The sequence below is a fragment of the Ammospiza caudacuta genome, chromosome 11, assembly GCF_027887145.1.
Source record: "Ammospiza caudacuta isolate bAmmCau1 chromosome 11, bAmmCau1.pri, whole genome shotgun sequence".
In the NCBI taxonomy this organism is placed as follows: domain Eukaryota; kingdom Metazoa; phylum Chordata; class Aves; order Passeriformes; family Passerellidae; genus Ammospiza; species Ammospiza caudacuta.
Window position 1 is genome coordinate 4,607,718 of NC_080603.1, and position 22,583 is coordinate 4,630,300.

General features: G+C 46.4%; 1 protein-coding gene across 1 annotated transcript in view; it reads right to left on the reverse strand.

Annotated features, from left to right (window-relative positions):
- The window catches only part of LOC131562655 (pinopsin-like), a 33,988-nt gene continuing 11,405 nt past the window's right edge, over positions 1 to 22,583 (reverse strand). The window contains exons 3-5 of the mRNA XM_058812481.1: positions 8,436 to 8,669; positions 3,882 to 4,031; positions 1 to 51 (exon numbers count right to left, since the gene is read on the reverse strand). Of these exons, the coding sequence (XP_058668464.1) occupies positions 1 to 51; positions 3,882 to 4,031; positions 8,436 to 8,669 (435 nt within the window). The remainder of the gene's footprint in view (positions 52 to 3,881; positions 4,032 to 8,435; positions 8,670 to 22,583) is intronic.

Genomic DNA, 22,583 nt, shown 5'->3' on the forward strand with positions numbered 1-22,583 from the left:
TCAGTTGTCAGTGGTGTGACTGGTGTTGCCCACTTTCTTGGGCAATATTCTCTAGGCATTAGGGGAGAAAAAGCCATATAGCCCATGTGGGAAGGCAAATAAAATCAATCACTACAGCAACTGCAGTCATTGTTCATCACACTAAGTTTAGTTCCCCTGTGCTATGTAAAAATAACCTGTGTGTCAGCTTCCTACCTGGCTGGGGGCTGTCCTGGCCCCAGAGCTGACAGAAACTCTGCAGGGTAACTCCACAATGAGTGCTGGCTGTACCCACGTGCCAGGAACCCCGAATTCCTTGGGATGAACTCCCTGCAGCTCCAGAGGGTGCTGCTCCTTCTCCTGCAGGACTTGGGCTTGTTCTCTTCTAATCTGGGGCCTTGGCCTTTTACAGCTGAGCTGGTATTTCTGTTCAATTCAAGGCGAGGCACAGGGGCACTGAGAACTGATTTGCTTTAAATGAAGTTTCAGCCTGTGGGCCTGAAGCGCTCTTACAGTGGTGAGAAAGCTCCCATTGCCTGGAGGGACTTTTCCTCATCCCTTCCTGGAACGGGGCCACCACAATCCAGGCAGAAAAGGAAAGAGTGAAAGAGTTCTTGGAAGCTTTTCCTGTGATGGGTACAAGGGGGTCTGTGCCTCTGGGAGGTGACATCTGGTGACATCTCACATCTGATGAGTCCCAAGGGATGTGCAAGGTTCCCTCCTCCCTGAGGGTGGTGCCTGTGCCCTGATCATCCTTTGTTCCTTTTGTGATGCTGGGAAGGGAGAGCTCTGAAGGACACGGAGCTGTTTGAACTGTTTAATGTTCATTTCCTTGCTGCTATCAGTTCTGCTTGACTCTAAACCCAGTTCTTGTGTTTGTATCTGAAAATTCAGCAAAGTCTCCCTTGGGGTGTTCTCTGGGCATTGGGTCTGCATGCAGTGAGATGATTCATTCAAAGCCAAATAGATTTTCCTTATCACAAAAGAAAAGGATGCAAAGTAGTGCAAGGGGTGAATTTCAGTCATTTAGCTCATTTTTCATATATTGAAGGTGCTGAAAAATAGGTAAAGGAAGGTTTGACTGCTTGCTGAACACCATGTGATACTGCTGGTTACACAGTGCTTGGTTTAAAAAAAAATCCAGGTAAATGGTTATGAAATTATAATCTCTTTTAATGGCAGCAAACCTGCCTGCTGAAATGAAATTACAAGCTGCTCATAAACCTCAGAAAGTAGAGAGCTGTACAGTCATTGAAACAAATGGGAGCTGTACCTTCTTTTCAAGGAGGAGAATTTTGCTGTCACTTTGGAAGTGTGAATTGAAATCTGGGGATTCTGGTGTTGTTCTGCTTGTGCTGGTGTGTGTGTTTGGCCTTTTCTGTGTGTTTTTCATGAAATTGGTGTCACCTGGATGGTGTTATCCAGCAGTTTGGCCAGAGGAGCTGCTGGGCAGCCCAGGCCAGGTGCAGCTGCTGTCCCTGGTGCCAGATGTGGGGATGGGTGAGGGCTGTGGTGCTGAGCTGACCAGGAGAGGAGGCTGGGGAGGTACCACTGGAGAATATTTTTATTTACAGCTACAACATCCTGCATGTTTCCAAGCAGGGCAGGTACAAGCTGCTCTCAGGTGGGGTTTGCAGCAGGTTACAGGGTTAATGCGACAGAAACCAACAATTTGTGCTGAAAACACACATTTTTATCACAAACCATGAATTATTTCAAGTCTCCAAGACACCTACCAACACCAGATTTGTATGCTCTAAGAACAAATCCTTACGTGTACAAAACCCACCAGTCACAGAGCTGCAATACTGCTATTAATGCACAAATTCATACTGGAATTTAACAATCCACCTAGAGACAATATCAAGGGAAAAGATGAACTGGAAAATTCCTGGCATGCTTTCTAATCGGAAAATAACAAACTACTCTTTAAAAAGATGTGCTTGGGAATAAATAATTGATTAGTATTGCTTAGCAGTAAGTGCATCTATTGCTTATATTTCATCCACTAATATCACCTCAGTAAAAACCTCAATTCATGGCTTCTGCTTCTGTATTTTAAAACATTTGGTGTTATGTAGGTTATTAGCACAGTTGTGGTTTAGGGATAAAAAAAGAAATAGGTTGTGAAATAATGTTGTGACTACAATAAAGATTTTGTTAATATTGCAAAGAAAAACAAACCCACATCCCTAGAAGAAAAAGATAGCTTTGATCATCTGAAAAATCAAAAATATCCTTTTGGAACAGGTACCCTGGTAATGATATGCACAGTGTTCACTCCCCAAACCCCTTTGCTGGCTAATTATGGTAATTACAGCACTGTGCTACAAATTTTTGACAGCTGTGATGGGAGGGCTGTGGATTTGCTTCTGTGTGAAACTCCTCTGAAAGAAGGCATTCCCATGTAGTTTGGGGCTAGAAAAGTAATTTTCCACAGAATAGTGCCATTTCATGTTTTCCTTCCAATCTGGGATGAAAATATTGTCAAATATTTTCAAATATGTCAAAATATTGAGATTGTGCTCAGAGTTGATGAGGGAGAAGGTTGTTCCCTCTTTGTTTGTTTATCATTTTTCCTCCAGCTGCCCTTCTGGGGCTTCCCAATGCTTTTCTGTTTGTAGGAGGCACCACTGTCCCTCCCTCCCCAAAAATGCCCAGGAGGAGGAACCTGCAGAAGGATCCCTGGGGGGAAACAGGGACAGCTCTGGGTGGAAGGAGAATTGTTGTTTCAGCAGAATTGTTTTGTCGGGATGTCTGTCTGGTCAGAAGGACCCCGAGAAGAGTTCCAAAGTCTCTTTTCCCAGCCCAGCGCTTGAAGAAGGAGTCAGGGCTCTTCATTTCTCGGTCTCAAGGTTGTTTATTGCATCTTATCTATAAAATTCTTTCTCCTGCCCTGCCGAGGTCCGTCCAGCAGGACAGTTCCAGGCACTCTGCCTGCCCCCTTTATGTCCTTATACTAAAATCTACCTGTACAATGTTTACAATTACTTCCCAATACCCATCACCTGTGTTAGACAGTGAGCTTCTACTCTAAACCAATCTGTCAGTGCCACCATCACAGCAGAAGATGGAGGCCAAGAAGAAGAAGGAGAAAGGCTGGACATGCCCAGATCCCTCCATCTTGCCTCCTGAAACTCCATACCAAAAACCCCAAAATCTACTTTTCCACCCTGTGATAACTTCACTATTATTCTACCTAAACTGTTGTGACTTGCAGATCTTCATCTAAGGTTGGTAATTTGCTCCACGGGTCATAATCAAACCCACAGGTGTTTTGGGCTCTGTGCCAGGGTCTCTGAGCCCCCTGGCAGGGGTCTTGGCTGCTCAGGACAGACAGAGGGATGTCCTGGCTCCTGACATTGTTTCCCCAGAATTGTTTCCCAGCTCTGTTCCCACTGCTGCCCAGGGCTGCCCTGCACTCTCAGCCTCCCTGGCTCCCCTTGCCCCCATAGGTGCCCCCAGAGACCCCCTGCCCAAAGGATCCCTCTGCTTTGTTCCTAAAGCTCACCAAGTGGCATTTCCAGAGATTCCAGAGACAGGGGCTGTGCATTCAGAGCTGCTCCTTCACTGAGTGCTGGGGGAAGTTATCTTTTGCTGCACTAACTTCATAAGCTGACAATTAAAAGGTCCCTCAAATACATATTTTCCTAAGCTTCAGCTGCAATTTCTAAAGTTTGAAGCATAACCAATACATGCACTTTAAATTTTAGCAGAGCTTTACCCTGTAACTGCATAGTTCATCATTATCTGTTTGTGTTTGTTTGAAAAGCAACATGAGACTTTTTAGAGGAGATAATCCAAGCCAGGGAGAGTGGGGCCATCTGCAGGCTGGCCATTCCCTCCTGGAGAGCCTTGTTCCCCTCTCCTCACATGCAGCTTATTTCTTGGAGCCCTCCCACAGCACCAAGCTCTGGATCTCTCCTTTGGGCTTGGCTGGGCTTTGGCAGAAGCTCTTCAGAACCTGGGGTTTGTTCTTGCTGTTTCAGCCTGGGCAAGGAGCTCTGGGGGGATTTGTTGCACCTCAGGAGCTCCACAAAGCACCTGTGAAACTGGCACACAAAGAGAACAGCAAGTCAGCAGGAGTTAAATTCAGCTCAGGTTTTATAAGCTGGGCTTTATCTCATGATTTGGTGTTAATTAAGTTCCTGGGATAGCTCTGGAACAGGATGGGTGTGACAATATTTTGTATTGGAGGTTGAAATGTTTTCTCAAATAAAATATATCTATTGAATGCAGGGGATGATTGGCATCTGAGTCCATTATTAAGAATGTTGAACAATTGTTTATTAAGCTATACTACATTACATTAATGCTATATTTTAACTATACTAAAGAGATGCTATACTATACAAAAGAGACTAAAGAAAAAACTGTGACTGAGACAGCCTGGACACAGCTTTGAGCTGTCACAGATATCTTTTATGAAAAATCCTTTCCTTAGGATTTTTCCTCCTGAGAAGCTGGGAGGCCTCAGGAACAAAATGTAAACAATGGTTATCTGCTGCTGTGGAATGCAACAGGTGCATCTGGGATTGGTCTCATGTGGTTGTTTCTAATTAATGGCCAATCACAGTCAGCTGGCTTGGACACAGAGCCCAAGCCACAGACCTTTGTTATCATTCCTTTCTTTTCTATTCTTAGCCAGCCTTCTGATGAAATCCTTTCTTCTATTCTTTTAGTATAGTTTTAATATAATATATATAATAAAAAAATAAATCAAGCCTTCTGAAACATGGAGTCAGATCCTCATCTCTTCCCCAGTCCAAGAACCCCTGTGAACACGGTCACATTGAGCCAACTGGCCAAGGAAACAAAACAATCCTCAGCAGAATCCAACTGACAAATCCCTTCAAGTGAACAATCTCCATAACACACTCCACATGTGCAAAAGCAACAGGAGCAGAGAATAGAGATAGGAATTTTTCTCTTCTTCTCTCTGTGCTTCTCCAGGAAAATCCTGGGAGGGAGAATTGTGTGTCTCTCTCTCCAGAGACTGTGAATGTCACACATGTCCTTGTGCTCAGCAGAGCAGCACAGAGGGGAGGGAGCCTTGAACAAAGTTCTGGGACAGGTCACAGGCCTCCAGCAGCTGTCCTGTGTTTTATTGATCACAGATATTACAGAGTTTGTGCAAGGCAGAGACTAGAAGGGACTAAAACTTCTCCTTGTAGGATCTGTCACCTGCTGCAAACCCTGCTGTGCACAGGGATTTTGGGGAGCTGAGAGTCACTCCTGCTGCCTCCATCAGGGTATGGATACATCCCCTTGCTCAGAGTGGGGAATGGATTGAATTAATTGAGTTACCAATCAAACTGCTGGCTGCTTTGGTTTGGGTCTGACCAGGGAAAAGATGAGATGTTTAAGCTCTCAGGAGGGGCTGGTTCAATACCCATAACTGGAGGGATTTTTTCAGTTGCACAGCAGAACATTCTGTGGATCTGAGAGCAGAGGGAATGTGCAAAGCATGAGGACAAGGAAACTGCCTGTAGCTGAAAAAATGGGGATTTTAGGTGGTGTGGATTGTGTGCATGGCCTCCCCAAGGCTGCAGGGTCAAAGGCTGGTAACTGATCTCTACGCTCAAGCGTCCAAAACAACATTACTGGTAATTCTTTGTACAACACAGCTGCTAGAAATGAGCTCTGACAACTCTTGTTATCAACAGCCAAGTGGAAAATCATGCTGGTTTTTCATCAGCAGCCTTGCTTGCTGGGCAAAGTGGCTTTTTTAAAGTTTTACACAATTTTTGTATCAGCTGAGGTTCCTTTTTTTTTTCAATGAGAAACTGCATTTTGTCAGGACTAAAAACTTACTTTGTAGTAATCAGAATTTTTTCATCAGCATTGAAATATTAAGCAGCTTCAAAACTCATGGGCGGTACTGTCTATTTTATATTTTTTCTTTGCCCTCATAGTCAAGCTCACATGGTTCTTCCCAGGTACCTTTCTGCAGCTGTTTAATCCCCAGTGAATTCCTGTTTCACTGGAGAGTCTCCTCAATCTGCTTAACCTTCACCTGGTCCTTGCCTGGATGCATTTCCTGCATGTGAATGTTATTTTATCTGGCCTGTTCTCAGATTTTATCCAGCCTCATTAGAGATTTCTGAGCATTGGCCAGAGCATGGGGGAAGCCTGGACACAGAATTGTTTCAGGAATAGCCCAGAATTAGAGGGCAGTGTCACTGTGGGAGCTCTCAAGGCATCTCCTCCAGGTTCCCACAGCCTCAGGAATGCTGTTGGTGTTGAATGTGGTTTTCTGGGTGACCTGAAACACCACAACAATTCATTAACACCTGAAACACCACAACAATTCATTAACACCACAACAACAGCTCCTGCTCTCCCATGCCTGGCACTCCTGGGTGGCTGCAGCATCTTCTGGCCTGAGGTTCTCTCCTGAGGGCAGGGAAACCCAAACTATTGACTTCTCATTCTGCACTGAGTATAGAACCCTGAGCACTGATTGCTGCTGAAATACCAACTGAGCAATGCAAACCAAGTGGAACTGAAGAAAAATTTAAAAAACCCAACCTCAAAACCCCCTCCAAAAACAAAATGAAGCGTGTGTGGAGCACCTGGAGTAAAAGTTCATGGTGAACTTCAGGAGTCTGGCATGGACAAACCCAGTTTAATTTGTGTCTAGCTGCTGTTTGTGTCAGCAAGCTATTCAGTAAAAAGATTAATTTAGAATTGTCTGTAGAAGACTCCTGTGCGCAGTCTGTGTTGTTTTGGAGAGCTCTTTGCACATGAACAAGTTCAGATCAGCCTGGGGGCTCTGAGCTGCCTCTCTGGGGTGAGCAGGGCTGGGGGTGTTGGGAGTGAGGCAGAATTACCCTCTGTGTGCTGGGCTTTCCCTGGCAGGGGATGGCAGCAGCTCCCCAACACTGCAGGGGTTTCATCAGAGACCTTATTCAAGAGCTAAATTATGGAGGAGAAGGGAAAGAAGGGCTCCTATCCCAGGGAAGGTGTCAGGGAATTCTGCACCCCCTGGGCTGTTTGTGGCACTGAGTGGAGCTGGAGGATGCTGAGGAGATGATGGATGCTGAGGAGATGATGGATGCTGTCATGGAAACTTTGACTCCCTGGCAATTTCTCATGTCCCAGGAAAAGCACCCACAGCTAATTCAAGCCAGACTTAAATCAATCTTTTACCATCATCATTTGTTTCCGAGAGAGAGTGAGCAATTTACTGTCTGTGCTTCCTAACAGCTTCCAAAAACCATTTCAAGTGGACAATTTGCTGGACCCAGGGAAACAAATGATCCACCTGCTGTAATCCCAGCAATGCAAAGATTCAGTGCAATGGGCTGGTGGAGCTGGAGCTGCCTGAGGGATTGGAGGAGCTCTGATGCTCTCTGGTTTTCTCTGTAGATCTCTGCTCATCCTCACTTTTATTGTCAGTCCCTGTGCCAGGGGCCAGCCCAGCTCCTCTGGCACTGCAGATCCTCACCAGCTCCTGGAGGGGAGAGCAGGACAAAGTGGCTGAAGGATTTCAGGGGGGTTAAAAGAGTAAATCAGGAGTAAATCAGAGAGCTGGGGTTGTGAGGAGGAGGAGTTGCTGCGGGCAATGTGCTGGGCTGGGTGTGGGGCAGCAAGGGCTCACATCCTCACAACACTTCACATACCTGAGACACCTCAGACAATGCCTGGTGCTTCCACTCTTGCCAGAACACGGATTTCTTCTCTTTTTGGTGAATTGGGCAATGGAAAGGAAGGACCAAAAAATCATTTGCTATTTGCACATGTGGGGAGCTGCTTGCCCAACTGCCAAAAAATGCAGATTTGTTGAATAGATTTGCTCCTTGGAGCTGTTTTTCAGAGCTTCCCTCTCATGGATCTGGGTGATGTCACTGATGCTCTCTTTATCTCCCGTGGTTATTAATTGTTGTGTTGTTGTGGGTCCCAGGATGAAGTGAGAGATGAGAATTGACTCCAAGTTCTTAGAAGGCTGATATATTATATTACTTTACATTACATTACAATATTATATTATATTATATTATATTATATTATATTATATTATATTATATTATATTATATTATATTATATTATATTATATTATATTATATTATATTATATACTAAAACTATACTAAACAAAGAGAAAGGAGACATCAGAAGGCTAGAAAGGAATGAATAATAAAAACCCCTGACTGACCAGTCTGACACAGCTGGACTGTGATTGGTAATTAATTAAAAGCAATTCACATGGAACCAATCAAAGATGCACCTGTTGGTGAGCAACCTCCAGACCACATTCCAAGCAATCAGACAATATTGTTTACATTTCTTTTCTGAGGCTTCTCAGGAGAAAATCCTGGTGAAGGTTTTTTATAAAACATGACAGTGCCAATCTCCCCTCCCTATTTTGTCCCTCCTTGCACAGATGGAATCTGGAGGGAAGGGAAAGGAAGGGAAGGGAAGGGAAGGGAAGGGAAGGGAGGCATTTCACTGACCTGTTTGTTCAGAAACACGTAGATGATGGGGTTGTAGACAGTGCTGCTCTTGGCAAGGATGGCTGGGACGATGCTGGCTGCAGGGCTGATGAGGCCAGGCTGCCCGAAGGTGGCCAGCAGTGCCACAGCTGCGTAGGGCAGCCAGCAGAGGAGGAAGCACAGCACCATCACCATCACCATGAGCAGGACGCGCTGCTCCCGGCCCCGGCCCGGCCCCCGGGGCAGGCTGCTCACCTGGGGACAGAGCACAGCCACAGGGAGGGTGCTGCTGTGTCCATTGGGCATTGCACAAACAGGGCAGCCCTGCTGGGGAACCTTCCTCGAGCTTTACTGCAGCATCAGCCTCGGGACACGGCTGAGGCAGGGGGAGCATGGCAAAGCTCAGCTACAGCCAGCAGCAGCCAAAGGTGGCTTTGATACAGAGCATCTTAAAAGCTTTCTAGCCAATGGCACATTGCTAAAGCTTACAGACAGTTCTTCTAGCTAATTACTAAAAGCACATGTACACCTGCTTCACACAATGTTTGCTTGTCTTCTTTCTATTAACAATACACAATACAACATTATTTAGCTTAAAACCTTCTACCATCTTGCTAAGCACATTTTCCTGCAGTCTTAAGGTATATCTTAGCAAAGCCTAAGACCCAAGCTACTGTTCTATATCCTTGCTTGCTGTACCATTGCAACTTTTTCTACCTCCAGACTTTGCAGCTACAGCTGATTCTAAGTTCCTCTGCTGTTTCTAAGGTTTTCTTTCTTTTTTTTTTTTTTTTTTTTCTGAAAATCTTCTTACCTTTACTATTTCCCACACCTGGGAGCTCCTGGGGTGGCTGCACTAAGGGCAGGGCTGGGGTGGTGAGTGCTGAGTGTGTCCCTGACAGCTGGGCTGTGATGCCTTTTGGGGCTATCTGAAAACCAGAGGCCAGACAGAATTAAGGGAATAAAAGCAGTTCTATTTATGGAAGGGCCTTCAGGTACATTCAGGGCAGACAAAGCCCCCCAGGGGCTACACCCAAAATGGACCATGGCTCACAGGTTTCACACTTTATAAGTTTGGACCATTTGCATATTGGGGGTTCATCTGACAATTCCAGCTTCAGGTAATGAAGCCATGTACCCCAAGTTTTCTCCCCCCAACTCACTTTTGTTTCCATCTCTGGGGCCTGAGGCAGTGAGGTGTCCTTGATTGGAGAGGAATTGTTGTGTCTGCCCAAAATGGGAAAGCAGCAGCTCACACTGTGTGTGGAGTTTAGAATCACAGATTAACAGAATCACAGAATAATGAGGTTGGAAGAGACCTCTAAGATCATCCAGTCCAACCTATGCCCTAACACCTCAACCAGACTATAGCACCAAGAACAATGTCCAGCCTTTTTTTAAACACATCCAGAGATGGTGATTCCACCACCTCCCTGGGAAGAGCATAAGGAGTTATACACTAAAGAACTGCAGGATTACAAATACATGAAAAATATACAAGCTGAAATCCCAAGGCATCAGCGGGACCAGCACAAGTGCTCTGCATCTACAACAGCCCCCTCCAGCTCCCTGCAAACCCCAGATTTTAGCAGGATGCCCTGGGCAGGAGGCAAGGAGGGGAATGAGCCTGGTGTGAGCAGAGGCAGCAGCTCCCAGAGCCCCAGAGCCCGTGCCCAGTCCTGCAGGAGATCCCCAGGCAGGATGGATGTGCCTGTACCCACAGCACTGGGGCTGAGGGAATCCCTTCCCTGGATCCATGGCAAAAGGCAGCGCCTGAATTAAAGTGATTTACAGCAGGCTCCTCCTCTGGGCTCGGGGCTCACAAACCTGAGAGTAAATCCCACTGCATGAAACTGTGCTGGCCTGCTTTGCTGTTGTCTGTGTGCTTGGAAAACCAGACTTTTCAGTGGCTGCTGTGTCATGCCTGCACTCAGAAGTGCTGCAGTAAGCACAAGGAACTCATTATTACAAGCAGTTTTATGGGGAATCCCTCAGGATGTATTTGAGTGTTGGAAGTCACCTTGAGACTAATTGAAATGCCTAACCAAAACTGTTCAAAAAATAGAACATATCTGTAATTGCCTGCTGAGGGAACTCAAATATCAAGTACTTTATAAATATCTTGTTAATGTGCAAATGAAATCTTTTATGACACTTGTCTGTAATTTAAAAGGAAAAAAAGTGGCATTTGCTGCTAGGCAAATAAAGTTGTTAATCAAAATATTTCCATTAGCAAGAAGTGAGTATTTCATTCAGAGCCACCCACAGGCATCAGTAGCTCAGATTTATTCACAGTCATCTCAGACAAATCTCACATTTATCTTCTTCCATTGTATCTCGTGGAGCTGATAAGAATTTTGCACTCCACATTTCTTGTGGATTTCTTGAGAGTCTGCCATGCCTTGGTATAAAACTTCACCCAGGCTGTGTGATGAAGTCCAGACAGCTGGACTGGTGTGGGAGCAGGGCTGGAGACCAGAGAGGGGCTGAATTTCCATATTGTGTCCTTGGTTTGGTTTGTGAGGGTCCTGAGGAGAGGCACTGGAAGGCATCAGCACCAGCTGCCAGGGCTCTGCATCCCCACACCAATCCCATCTCTGCATCCCCACACAAATTCCAGCCCTGCATCCCCACACAAATCCCAGTTCTCCATCTCCACACCAATCCCAGCCCTGCATCCACCACAAATCCCAGCTCTGCATCCCCACACCATTCCCAGCTCTCCATCCCCACACCAATCCCATCTCTGTGTCCCCACACAAATCCTAGTTCTCCATCCCCACACAAACCCCAGCTCTGCATCCCCACACAAATTCCAGCTCTGCATCCCCACACCAATCCCAGCTCTGCATCCCCACACAAATCCCAGCTCTGCAATCCCAGCTCTGCAATCCCACCTCTCCATCCCCACACCAATCCCAGCTCTGTCCCCACACCAATCCCAGCTCTGCATCCCCACACCATTCCCAGCTCTGCAATCCCAGCTCTGCATCCCCACACCAATCCCATCTCTCCATCCCCACACAAATCCCATCTCTCCATCTCCACACAAATCCCAGCTCTCTATCCCCACACAAATCCCATCTCTGCATCCCCACATCAATCCCAGCTCCTCTGAGCCCCCCTGAGCCCTCCTGTCCCCCCCATGCCAGGAACACCTGAGGAGGAGGTGGGTGAGGCCTTGCCTGTGGAGCACCTCAAGGAAAGCCAAAAGCTCTCTTTGGTTCTATTGATTTCCATCAATTCCAGAAAAGGAAACCCAACCACCTCTTCCTTCAAATAAGGCCAGAGAGGACAAATGTTTTACTGGTGTGTTCTAGCTGGACAGCAGTTTCATGTTCACACTCAGGTGTTTATTATTCCTTATCAGTAAAACAGTCTCACTGCTGTGAGTTCAGCAGCTTTGCATTAGAAGGCACAAAATGGCCAACAATCTCTTGGTACAAGGTCTTTTAAGACTAAACTATCCAGTTAAGAGCTGACACCTGGATTATTTTCCCTTTTAACCCAATAACTGATCCCACAGAGCCCACAGTGCAGACTCTTCTGCCCAATTACAAAATGCCACCCAAACCCATGGAGAAGGAGGAAGAAGAAGCTGAAGAAGAAACCCAGGACAGCACCCTGTGCCCTCCATCTTGCTGCCATCCACAACACACTAAAAACCCCAAACCCTCAATTTCTCACCCAGTGACGCACCTGCACTGCTCTCTATAATCTATTGCACACTTTTGTGGGTTCCAGTCTGTCTTGAAGTGTGGGAAACTTTCTCCATGGATGAGGGTCAGAGTCAGTGCTGCCCTGGGGGTCAGGGCACCCCAGAGCATGCAGAGAAATATTCCCAGTGCCCTGGGTTTCCATAAGAAATTTTGAATGTCCTGTCACTTCTGTAACTCTCCTTGAAGCATTTTTTGCTTTTGGCTACAAGACTCCCCTGGTCAGCCAAGGAAACCTGAGATATTAATATTTGGCACACATGCAGAAAATTTCTTCAAAACCAAATCAAACCCATCAACTTTGAAATGTTGCTGCCCCCCATAAGCAGATGGAGACTTGGCTTCACCCTGTGGCTGTGGGCTGTGCCTGGCACCAGATCACCCTCTGGAGGTGGGCAAAGCAAAGAGCTCTGCTAAAGTGATGCTGCTGAATGGTGCTGTGGGCTTTTAGCTTAATTTTGTCGTAATTATTATCACTGCATTAATTAAAGGGGGGGGAATATTTTGGGGCTATGATTTACTGCTCAGATAACCATCAGTCTCAGAGGCTGTGAGATTTTAGAGGAGCAAGCAGCCAGCCACAGCTCAAAGCAGTCACAAGGCAATATAAACCTTCTGATCCAATGGACAGTTGCCACAGGATTAATTTTGCTTTTCTAACCTTTTACCTTTACTCACTTCTACTGCACTGTGGATACTTTTACCCCATGGTGTCACATGCTCACGAATGCTTCTATCATAACCTCTGAACTCTCAGCTTATTCCATACAACCCCATCCTTACATTATGAACCCTTCACATTTTATCAATCCAATTTTTTACTTACTTAAGGCATATTCTTCCTTACAATAGAAACATAAGTTTATGATTTTTCTGCTTAATGTCTGTGTATTGTATTTTTACATCAATCCAGGCTTCTCCCAAGGCTGCAGACCAAACCCTCCTCTGTGTGTGGAAGTTTCTGCCTTTCCATTTCCCACAGTCTCAATAACTTCCAGGAGAGCCAAGAGCACAGGTCTGGCCTGTGCCTGCCCTTGGTTCTGGCCCATGGAGGGTGGCATTCAGCCCAGGCTGCTCCTGGCTCAGCAGCAGCAGCAGCAGGAGTTCAGCACAGGGAACCCTGGCTCTGCATTGTCCTCTGCTTCTGGCTTGACCAAAAATCTCAACTTCAATCTGCTCTGCAAGAAATGTGTTTTTAAAATCTCACTGTTTCTGTAGGGTTTGGTAGAGAAAACAGCTGTGAAAAATGTGCTTTAATTGCCTTTGTATTTTCTTCAGTGGAAATTGAGTCTCTGTTTCTTCTAAAATTATCTTTTCAGTTTCCTAAAATTCATTTTGCCTCTGTATCACAGCTTCAGTGTTGAATGTGTGTCCCAGTGTGAGCTGCCCAAGGTGGATCCATTGAGGAGATCCTTTTAATAAATCCCTAATTTATTCTTTAGCCCCATCCATCCTCTGTTCCAGGCCAGCCTTTTCAAGGCATCCCTGGGAGCTCTGCCAGGTCAGGCAGGACTTGGGATGATTCCTGATCTTGGGTTTCTTCCCAGGTTCCCCAGTTCCTGCCAGGGCAGGATGAACTCTGCTGCTTCAGGGATGGTGTTGAGGAGCCCAGGAGAAATTCTGCATTCCACTTTGCTTATTTTAGCAAAGAGAAGGGAAAAATTTTGGGATAGGAAGGGAGAAATCCATGTTAGCAGGACTGAGGAGCTGCAAGCCCTGGCCCCACCTTGCTCTTACAGTTTTTTTCCTTTTGCTTCGCACGGCTGTTGGTTTTTTACTGGCTGAGTTTCTTTGTGTTTTCTCCTGCAGAGAAGCACCTCAAGGTGGTGATTCAGCCTGCAGAAGTGATTAATTTGCCCTTTAAAAAAATCTCACTGACCATAATTGGGATTGTACACAGTCATCCTCCCAGTGCAGGAGCAGAAATGCTCACCAATGGTGTTTGTGTGGGGTGGCACAGACAGGAGCTGTGGGTGAGGGAATAACGCAGCAAACAATGAGGACAGGTTTAAACAGAGGTCACTGTGGACACAGCACATCCCTGGCTGGGGCTGCTGACTCTGTGCAGGAAGAACACAGTCAGCACTTCACCAGGAAAGCAAAATCCGTGGTTTCAGCACTGGGGGTGGAAATTGCTCAGCCACATCCAGGCCTGGAGGGCACAGCTGAGGCATCTGGGGGGCTCAGGCACAAAATCCCCTGTGAGGAACTCCTGGATCCACAGGGTTACCTGAGAACCTCAGCTGAGGGCCTGATTGTGCTCTCTCTGCCTTTCTGTGACAGCACCACACTCTATAGAGCCTGGAGAATTGACTGCAGCACTCGTGGGACTGAGAGGATGAGAAATGTCAGAATAAGGGAGATAAAGGGGAAAAAAACCTCAACCAAAGTGTGCATGTGCTGGCCTGAAGGTGCCTGATATTGGGGTCTCCTTGAGCCGGGTCTGATAAGCTCTTGGAGATCTATGTGACAGTGGTTGCAGGGGTCTGAGGATGAGGGAAGAGACGAGGATCTGACTCCATGTTTCAGAAGGCTTGATTTATTATTTTATGATATATATTATATTAAAACTATACTAAAAGAATAGAATAAAAAGTTCTCATCAGAAGGCTGGCTAAGAACAGAAAAGAATGAATAAACAAAGGTTTGTGGCTCGGACAGAGAGAGAGCCAGCTCTGCTGTGATTGGCCATTAATTCCAAACATCCATGTGAGACCAATCCCAGATGCACCTGTTGCATTCCACAGCAGCAGATAACCATTGTTTACATTTTGTTCCTGAGGCCTTTCAGCTTCTCAGAAGGAAAAATCCTAAGGAAAGGATTTTTAATGAAAAGATGTCTGCGACAGATCTATAGCACACCTGAGGCATCTCAGCCACTTCAGATGACATAAAATCAGCAGGATGGCTTCTATGGTACTGTTGGAAACAACAAAAGTTTTATAAAAGACAAAATAACAAACTCTTTACAGAGAAAAACCAATCCAGGTGCAAGAGCCCCTCCTGCTCCTGGTAAAACACCTCACAAAAGTGATTATTTCATTTTGTTATCTTCTTTATCTAGTAAATTGCTCAGGTGGGACTTTTTGGCTCCTGTCCGATTGGCTATCCTTAAGTTTGAGGTGAAGTCCCCAGGGTCCTAAGAGATGTCATTTTACCTAATTGAGGAGAGAAACTTCTGGGCTTTTTTCCTTTTTAAGAGAGAAAGGATAATTTTGCCACTCCATGAACATGAGGCACATTGCTAGAGGTGCCAGCTGAGCCCTGTGGGCAAAGCAGGGACAGAAGGGGCAGCACAGGCAGCCCTGAGCATCTCAGGCATCACTGCCTGCTCAAAGGGAGCCCAAGAGCTCTGAAACCAGACACAGAGAGTTCCTGGCTGGGGCTGTTTGAGCATGGACTGAGGAACCAGGCTGTAACCCAGTGGAGATGGGATTAAACTGCACAGCCTGGGCATTGCAGGTCAGCCTGGTTCCTTCTGAGGAGGATGTGAGAGCTCCTGGTGCCCCTGCCCATCAGGGGCTTCTAATAATTGATAAATGTAGGGAGCTGAATTGGATGCCTCCACTATTTGGGGCTGGGATTAGAGGATCTTTAAGGTTCCTTCAAACCCAACACAACCCATTCAATGATTATTGAGAATTTCCTTGAAGTCCCTTCAAATCCAACGCAATCCATTCAATGATTATTGAGAATTTCCTTGAAATTCTGGTTTAACAGTGCTGGTTTAACAATATTTCATTATCCGTGCTAATATTAATTCTTAAAATACTAATTAGCATTTTAACTGAGCCCTAATTAAACTAAGACTTTAATTAGTTAAAATACTTATTTTAACTAATTAAAAACGAAAAAAAGTTTTGCTTGGAGAAGAAATAAATGGCTGGCACTCCCATGAAGAAATGTTGCAAGAACGAGGGTTTTTTTGTTTTGGTGGGTTTTTTTGTTTGTTTTGGTTTTGGTTTTTTTGTTTGTTTATTTTATTTTATTTTATTTTATTTTATTTTATTTTATTTTATTTTATTTTATTTTATTTTGTTTTATTTTATTTTATTTTGTTATATTTCTAAGGAAGCTTTTCTTCTATCCCTGCTAACATTCAAACCTTTGAATTATATTAAAACCTCTAAGTACAGTGATAAAAAAAGCTAGAAACTCCTTATCTGCACTCACAGTGGAGCACTGCCTTTCTCACAGCCCCATCTACTCATTGCCTTGCCATGAGGATGAGAGTGGAACAGGTGCCAGCTCTGCTCCCTCTCTCTTTTAATGCTGTGTGTGAGAGGGGAGCTCTGCTCCTGACATGTGGGAATCCAGAAAATCAGAGGGTTTTGGGAAAGCTGCAAAAGGCAGAGAGACAGCAGAACTGTGATTGGAGGTCAGCAGCAGCCATGAGATTGGTCAGCAGGAAAATTATTTAAACTGTAGAAAAGCAAGGACAAATAGAACAATGGTCTGTGGATTAACGCATGTCTGAATACCTCTCTAAGATGTAGAAAGTTTATCTAGCAAGATATTAGGAAGTTTTAAGCTTAATAATGGAGCTCTGTGCATTGTGTTTTAAGGCTTACAAGCAGGTACTGTATTCAAAATAAGCAAGCATTGTTTAACCAAAGGTACCTGTGCTTATAGTGGTTGGATGGAACTACTGTCAATGTGCTTTTGCTTTGTGTGATTGGTCAAGAAGCTTATAAAGTAAGTTGTAACATTAAGTTCTTGTTCTGCTGCCTGGGATGTGAGCTGCTGGCATCTTCCCATTGTCATAACCATGGAATGAGGCTGATGGTGGAAAATCAAACGGCTCGAGGCACGTTCCCAGCAGTCCTGTCCTGTTGGTGATTTGTACACAGACCCCGGCTGGCGTCACTGACAGACCTGGGGCTGTACCCCAAAACAGAGATGGAACAGCCCTGAGCCAGCAGAGCAGCCTGCAGGACAGCACAGATGAGGCAGAGCAGAGCTGGGGACCCAAAGTGACACGAGGCCAAAAGCAGCTGCACTGCTGGTTTGTCACTGGGAGCTTCTGCTCCCAGATCCCCAGGGTGCTGCACTCCTGCACTGGGTCTGGTAAACTGAAATATCATCGGGCTAAGCTTCGTCACTGGTGGCAAAACCCAAATTCCTGTGTCTGAGTGAAAGAGGAACCTTTTGTGGTGTCCTTCGTGTAACACCAGCCAAGCCCTGTCCCTCCTGGCTGGAAAGGCCCAGGCCTTTCCTGTAGGAAAGGGGACAGTTAGAAGCCCCTCTGATTTATCTTTATATATAAATATTTCTGCATATAAATAAATAAATAAATAAATAAAATTTTATAAATAATATATATTTTTTATAATTTCTATAATTTTATATATTATAAAATATATCTTTTATTATATATATAAATATTTTGGGGGAAATGGGGGAATGTGAGGTGAAATATGTGGAATGGAAAGGGTTTATCATTCCTCTGAGAGTCACAGAAGAGGCAGCAGCTTTTCCTGCAGGGGCAGAGGAGCTCCCTGCCCTGCCCTGCCCTGGCTGGAGCTGGGGGGCTCTGCCAGCCCCAGCTGCTCCCCCAGCAAAGCTGAGCTGGCAGGAGATGGAGATGGAAACTGATTGAAAGCAGTGGCTGTTAGTGTCAAGGGCAACCCCCCACAATTACTGTCAGGGCTGAAATCCTTGCTCAGAAAGAGAAGCAAGGCTGTCTGTGGGCTGTGCAGAGCCTTCCTTCCAACCACAACCACAGCATTCCTGACTCTTGGCTCCTCACCTGGCACTAAAGGGATTTTAATGGATAATGGAACACCTTATGCACAGGAAGGAATAAAACATCTGTAAGAAATTCTTTTTGCCTCCAGCTGCTGAATATTTTCAACCAGAGTTCCATCCTTCTTTTGCAGAAGAGGTGTTGGGCTGGGGGAGCTGAGCCTGGAGTTTGGCTGCACTCAGGAAGTCACTCTCCTTTCCCTTTTGCTTTGCTTCCCCTTTTGCTCTGCTCTCCCTCTTGCTCTGCTCTCCCTATTGCTCTCCTTTCCCTTTTGCTTTGCTTCCCCTTTTGCTCTGCTCTCCCTCTTGCTCTGCTCTCCCTATTGCTCTCCTTTCCCTTTTGCTTTGCTTCCCCTTTTGCTCTGCTCTCCCTCTTGCTCTGCTCTCCCTGCTGGAGGTGTCTGGTCACCCTGCCCTGTGGCCAAGCAGAGATTGCAGCAGGTGTCTGTGTGTTGGGAAGGATGAAAGTTTGGCAAGAAAGTCTCACAGATATGTGTGCTTGGCAGAAAGACTTTTAAATGTGGATTCTGATGAAGGAATAGAGATGGAAGCAAGTTTTGATATGGAAGAAAAGAATTGTTGAGTCTTACAGGATAACCAAGGAGGCAAAGGGTGTGCTAGTTAGAAGGGGTTTTATGGCTTAGAGCAAAGGATAAACCCACCCCAAACAAGAAGATGTTTTTACCAAGCAGGAAGATGGCACAGGCAAACAAACAAGCCTGCTGATGTGGCAAGTAGAAAAAAGGTCTCAGAATTCTCCACTGCAAGAAAACTGAAAAAGCAACTTCTAGCTTAAAGTGTAATGTACTAACTGTTAGTGATTGGAGAACAGTAACATGAATATGGTAATTACAGTAGTTATGACAGGCTATAGATAATAGTTAAGGTATAGATTGGTTCTACTGTGTTAAGATGCTCTGCAAAGAAAAGTATCTAATGCATTATAACCAAAAAAAAAAGTACATAATGCATTTGTAACCAAAACCAAAGGGTCTCCAGGCCTGCCTGCAGCTGGAGCTGACAGCTGTAGGCACAGCTCTGTCATCCACAGAGCTGTGGGTGCTGTAACCTCTTGGATGGAATAAACTGCATTTTGTATACAATAAACTGCATTTTGGATAGAATAAACTGCATTTTGGAGAGCCCTTGGAGTCCCACATCCCTCATTTCAGCTCTTACAGTGGCACCCAATGTGGGGCACCATCAGTAAGAGCCTGATTTAGGGATGCAGGACTCCAGGCCTGCCTGCAGCTGGAGCTGACAGCTGTGGGCACAGGCTCTGTCACCCACAACCCTGGGCTGCTGTAACATCTTGGATCTAATAAACTGCATTTTGAAGTGCCCCTGGAGTCCCACATCCCTCATTTAGGCTCTTACATGTGTGACTTGCACAGCTGAGAGGTGCCACCCTCTCTTCTGAGGGCTGTGGAAAGGCAGAGGAATCCTCAGCCACATCAGGACATTTGTATCACCCAGGCTTGACAAGTCCACATAAATTACTGCTTTTTCCAGTCACACATTTCTTTCCCCCTGCCTTTTTCCTGTGCTGTTTTATCTTTGTCTCCCTCGGTTACTGAGGCACAGTTTGGGTTGCCCTGAGCATTTCCCTGCTTTTGGAAAGCTGTGGAGAACTCCACCTCACTTGGCTGTGCTGTGAAGGGGAACCAGATGACAAATGTGACCATTCCTGGTGTACAAAACATGCTCCAAATGCCACTGATGCTTCTGCCTCAGCTTCAAACCTAAATACAGGCTCTGTTCATGTGCCTTAGTGCACCAGAACACCCCAAGTTTGCCTGCTCATACAAAGAGGGCACCCCCAGTCTGGTGGCTCCAAACAAAGCCCTCTGACCCTGGGCTGTGCTCCTGGTGCTGCCCAGCACCAAGAGCTGGGGGAGGATTTGCCTCTGAAAATCATCTTTTCTTTTCCTGGAAATGAAGGCTGTGGAAAATCTCCCGTGGTAAGTGAGTTAATGAGATTGGTGCTGTGGAAATTTGGCCAAAAGCTCTTAAAGCTAGCTCTGAGAAAGGCAGGTGGTCTCAGGCTGGCAGGGGATCATGAGCCCATGCAGGGATCAGCCACTCCTGATGGCTCTCTGCTGTTCCAGAGCTCTGGCAAAGCTGCTGGGGATGTGAGGAGAGAGAGAAGAAATCAATTTCCATCTGCTGGGCTGATGCCTTTCACCTCTGCAGCAGTAATTTTTCTCATTTTTGAGAGGGCTTGGGAAGTGCTGGAGGAGTCATTGAGTGCCCTGTGGGCTGCAAGGGAGGAGCTCTCTGGCTCAGGTACCCTTTGAAGTGCTCACAGCATCCTCTCACACCCACCTCTGTCCTCTCAAGTGTGCACCTCATGATATAAGATCAAAATTTAAATTTCAATTCAGTCTCTCAGTTGCTGTTATAGACATGGAGGGTTGTAAGGAGAGGTCTTGTAGTCACTAAAAGGGGTTAATGTTTAATTTCAAATGCCAGAATATTAGAATAATTCATCCTGGTTGTTGTTTTCAAAGTCTGGAGGATCAAGTGTGGGCACCAAGCAGCACTGCTGGGTTCCAGGTGTGGCCTCATTCTTCCCAGTCCCTGTGTCTGAGGCTGGAAAATGCAAGATGTGGCTGCGGTGTGTATTCCATTCCCACCTGTCAGAGCTGGGGCAGTTCTCTGCTGTCCCTGGGGCAGTTTTCTTTGTCTCTCCCCCAGCCAACCCTCCCTGCAGGAGATCTCTGCTGTCCATGGCCACTGAGTGTCCCTGCAGGGCTGATCCAATCCCAGCATCCCATGGGGAGATGCTCCGCCCAGGGGAGGAGCCAAGCATTCCTGCCTGGATCCAATCTGAGCCTGGCACAGCACAGCAGCCTCTGCCCCCTGCACTGCCAGAGGAGCAGCTTTCTGCTGCCCTGCATGGCCAGAGGGAGCCCAGGCCCATCTGCAGCAGCCCTGGAGCTGCAGAGGAAAACTCCCCCCTTGTGCAGGATCCCTGCTGCAGCAGAGCCACAGCTGGCACTGCAGGAGGGCTGAGCCCCCCTGGCATGGGGCTGGGACACCTCCCTGGCACACAGGGGGCAGGGACTGCTCTGACTCTGGCAGGGTTGGTTTGCATTACTGCATTTTTATTTATTTTTATTTTCTTCCCTATCAAAGAACTGTTATTCCTGCTCCCATATCTTTGCCTGAGAGCCCCTTAATTTCAAAATTATAACAATTCAGAGGAGGGGGGTTTACATTTTCCATTTCAGGGCAGCCTCCTGCTTGTTCCAGATTGCAAGGCAAGATGTTTTCCATTACCATCTGTATGGCAGATTACCTTTGTCAAGTGGGCAGTTTGCCTTATCTCTCTCTCTGAGTGACCACATTCACACCTCCCTCGGGAGGGGACATCTGCTGATAACAGCTATTGAATGTCACTGCATGGCTGATAAGAACTACAGCATCCCATTGGGAGATGTGAGCCCAGAGGGAGGAGCCAAGCATTGCTACCCAGATATAATCCAGAGGTTTTGAAACACCAGCACGGCTTCTCCACTGGATTCCCCAGAGGAACAGCAGCTGCCTCTCCTTCCACTGGATCTTCAGAGGAAGAATCCATCCTTCTCTACAGGATCCCTGCTCCAGCAGAACCACCCCTGACACTGCAGGAGGGCTGAGCCACAATTCCAATGGGACTGCTGCCAACACCCTGACCCACAGGGTGTCAGGTTGGGTTCTGACTCTGTCAGTGCTGTTCTGTGTAGTGTACTGCATTGTTTATTTTATCCTTTTTTTTTCCTTTCCCTATTAAAGAACTGTTATTTCCTGCTCCCATATTTTTGTCTGAGAGCCCCTTAATTTAAAACTTATAGCACTTCACAGGGGTGGGGAGGGTTTACATTCTCCATTACAGGGGAGGCTCCTGCCTTCCTTAGCAGATTCCTGTCCAAATCCAGGTACCCTGAGCTCCCTGTAACACAGCCAGGGTGCTTCCAGGCTGGGGGCTCCCTGTGCAGGGATGTCCTCTGGGGTTCTGGATCTGCACAGCCCATCTGTCAGGGAGAATGGCTGCTACAACATCTCAGCACCACTGATGCTCTCACTGGTCTGGTTCCCCTCCTCCTGCACCTTGCACTTATTCTTTAATTAGTAATGACTGGTGGAGTCCGTTCCTCTCACTGAGGATGGAGCTGTTCTCAGTTGTTGTTGTCTGGGACACACAGCAGAGCACCAGGGAGAGCCAGGGCAGTGGAGCTCAGCCTGCAGGGCAGGGCTGCTCCTGCTGTCCCTGCAGGCTCTGCCTCCCTCACTGCCTGTGCTTGGACACTTTCAAGGTTTGGAAGCACCTGAGGGAAAATATTGGTGCTACAGGAGGAAAAAAATACCACAGCTGGCTTGTTTTCAATCAGAAAAACCCTCAGTGTGCTCATAGGTGGGTGGGTGCTGTTGGAAGGTCATGCTGTGGCACACCCAGCAGAGGTTATCTCCCCTGCAGCTCTCTGGACAGGCAGAGCCCCTCTGAGCAAATCCCCCAGGGAATCCCAGTATCCCAAAGGAGTTGTTCCAGAGCAGCACTGGGCTCTGGCCCTCCTTGCACCTGTGCTTTGTATCCACATGATGCCTTGGGATTTTAGGATTTGTATATATTCCATGTATTTGTAATGCTGCAGTTCTTTAGTGTATAACTCTAAACTCCACACACAGTGTGAGCTGCTGCTTTCCAATTTTGGGCAGACACAACAAT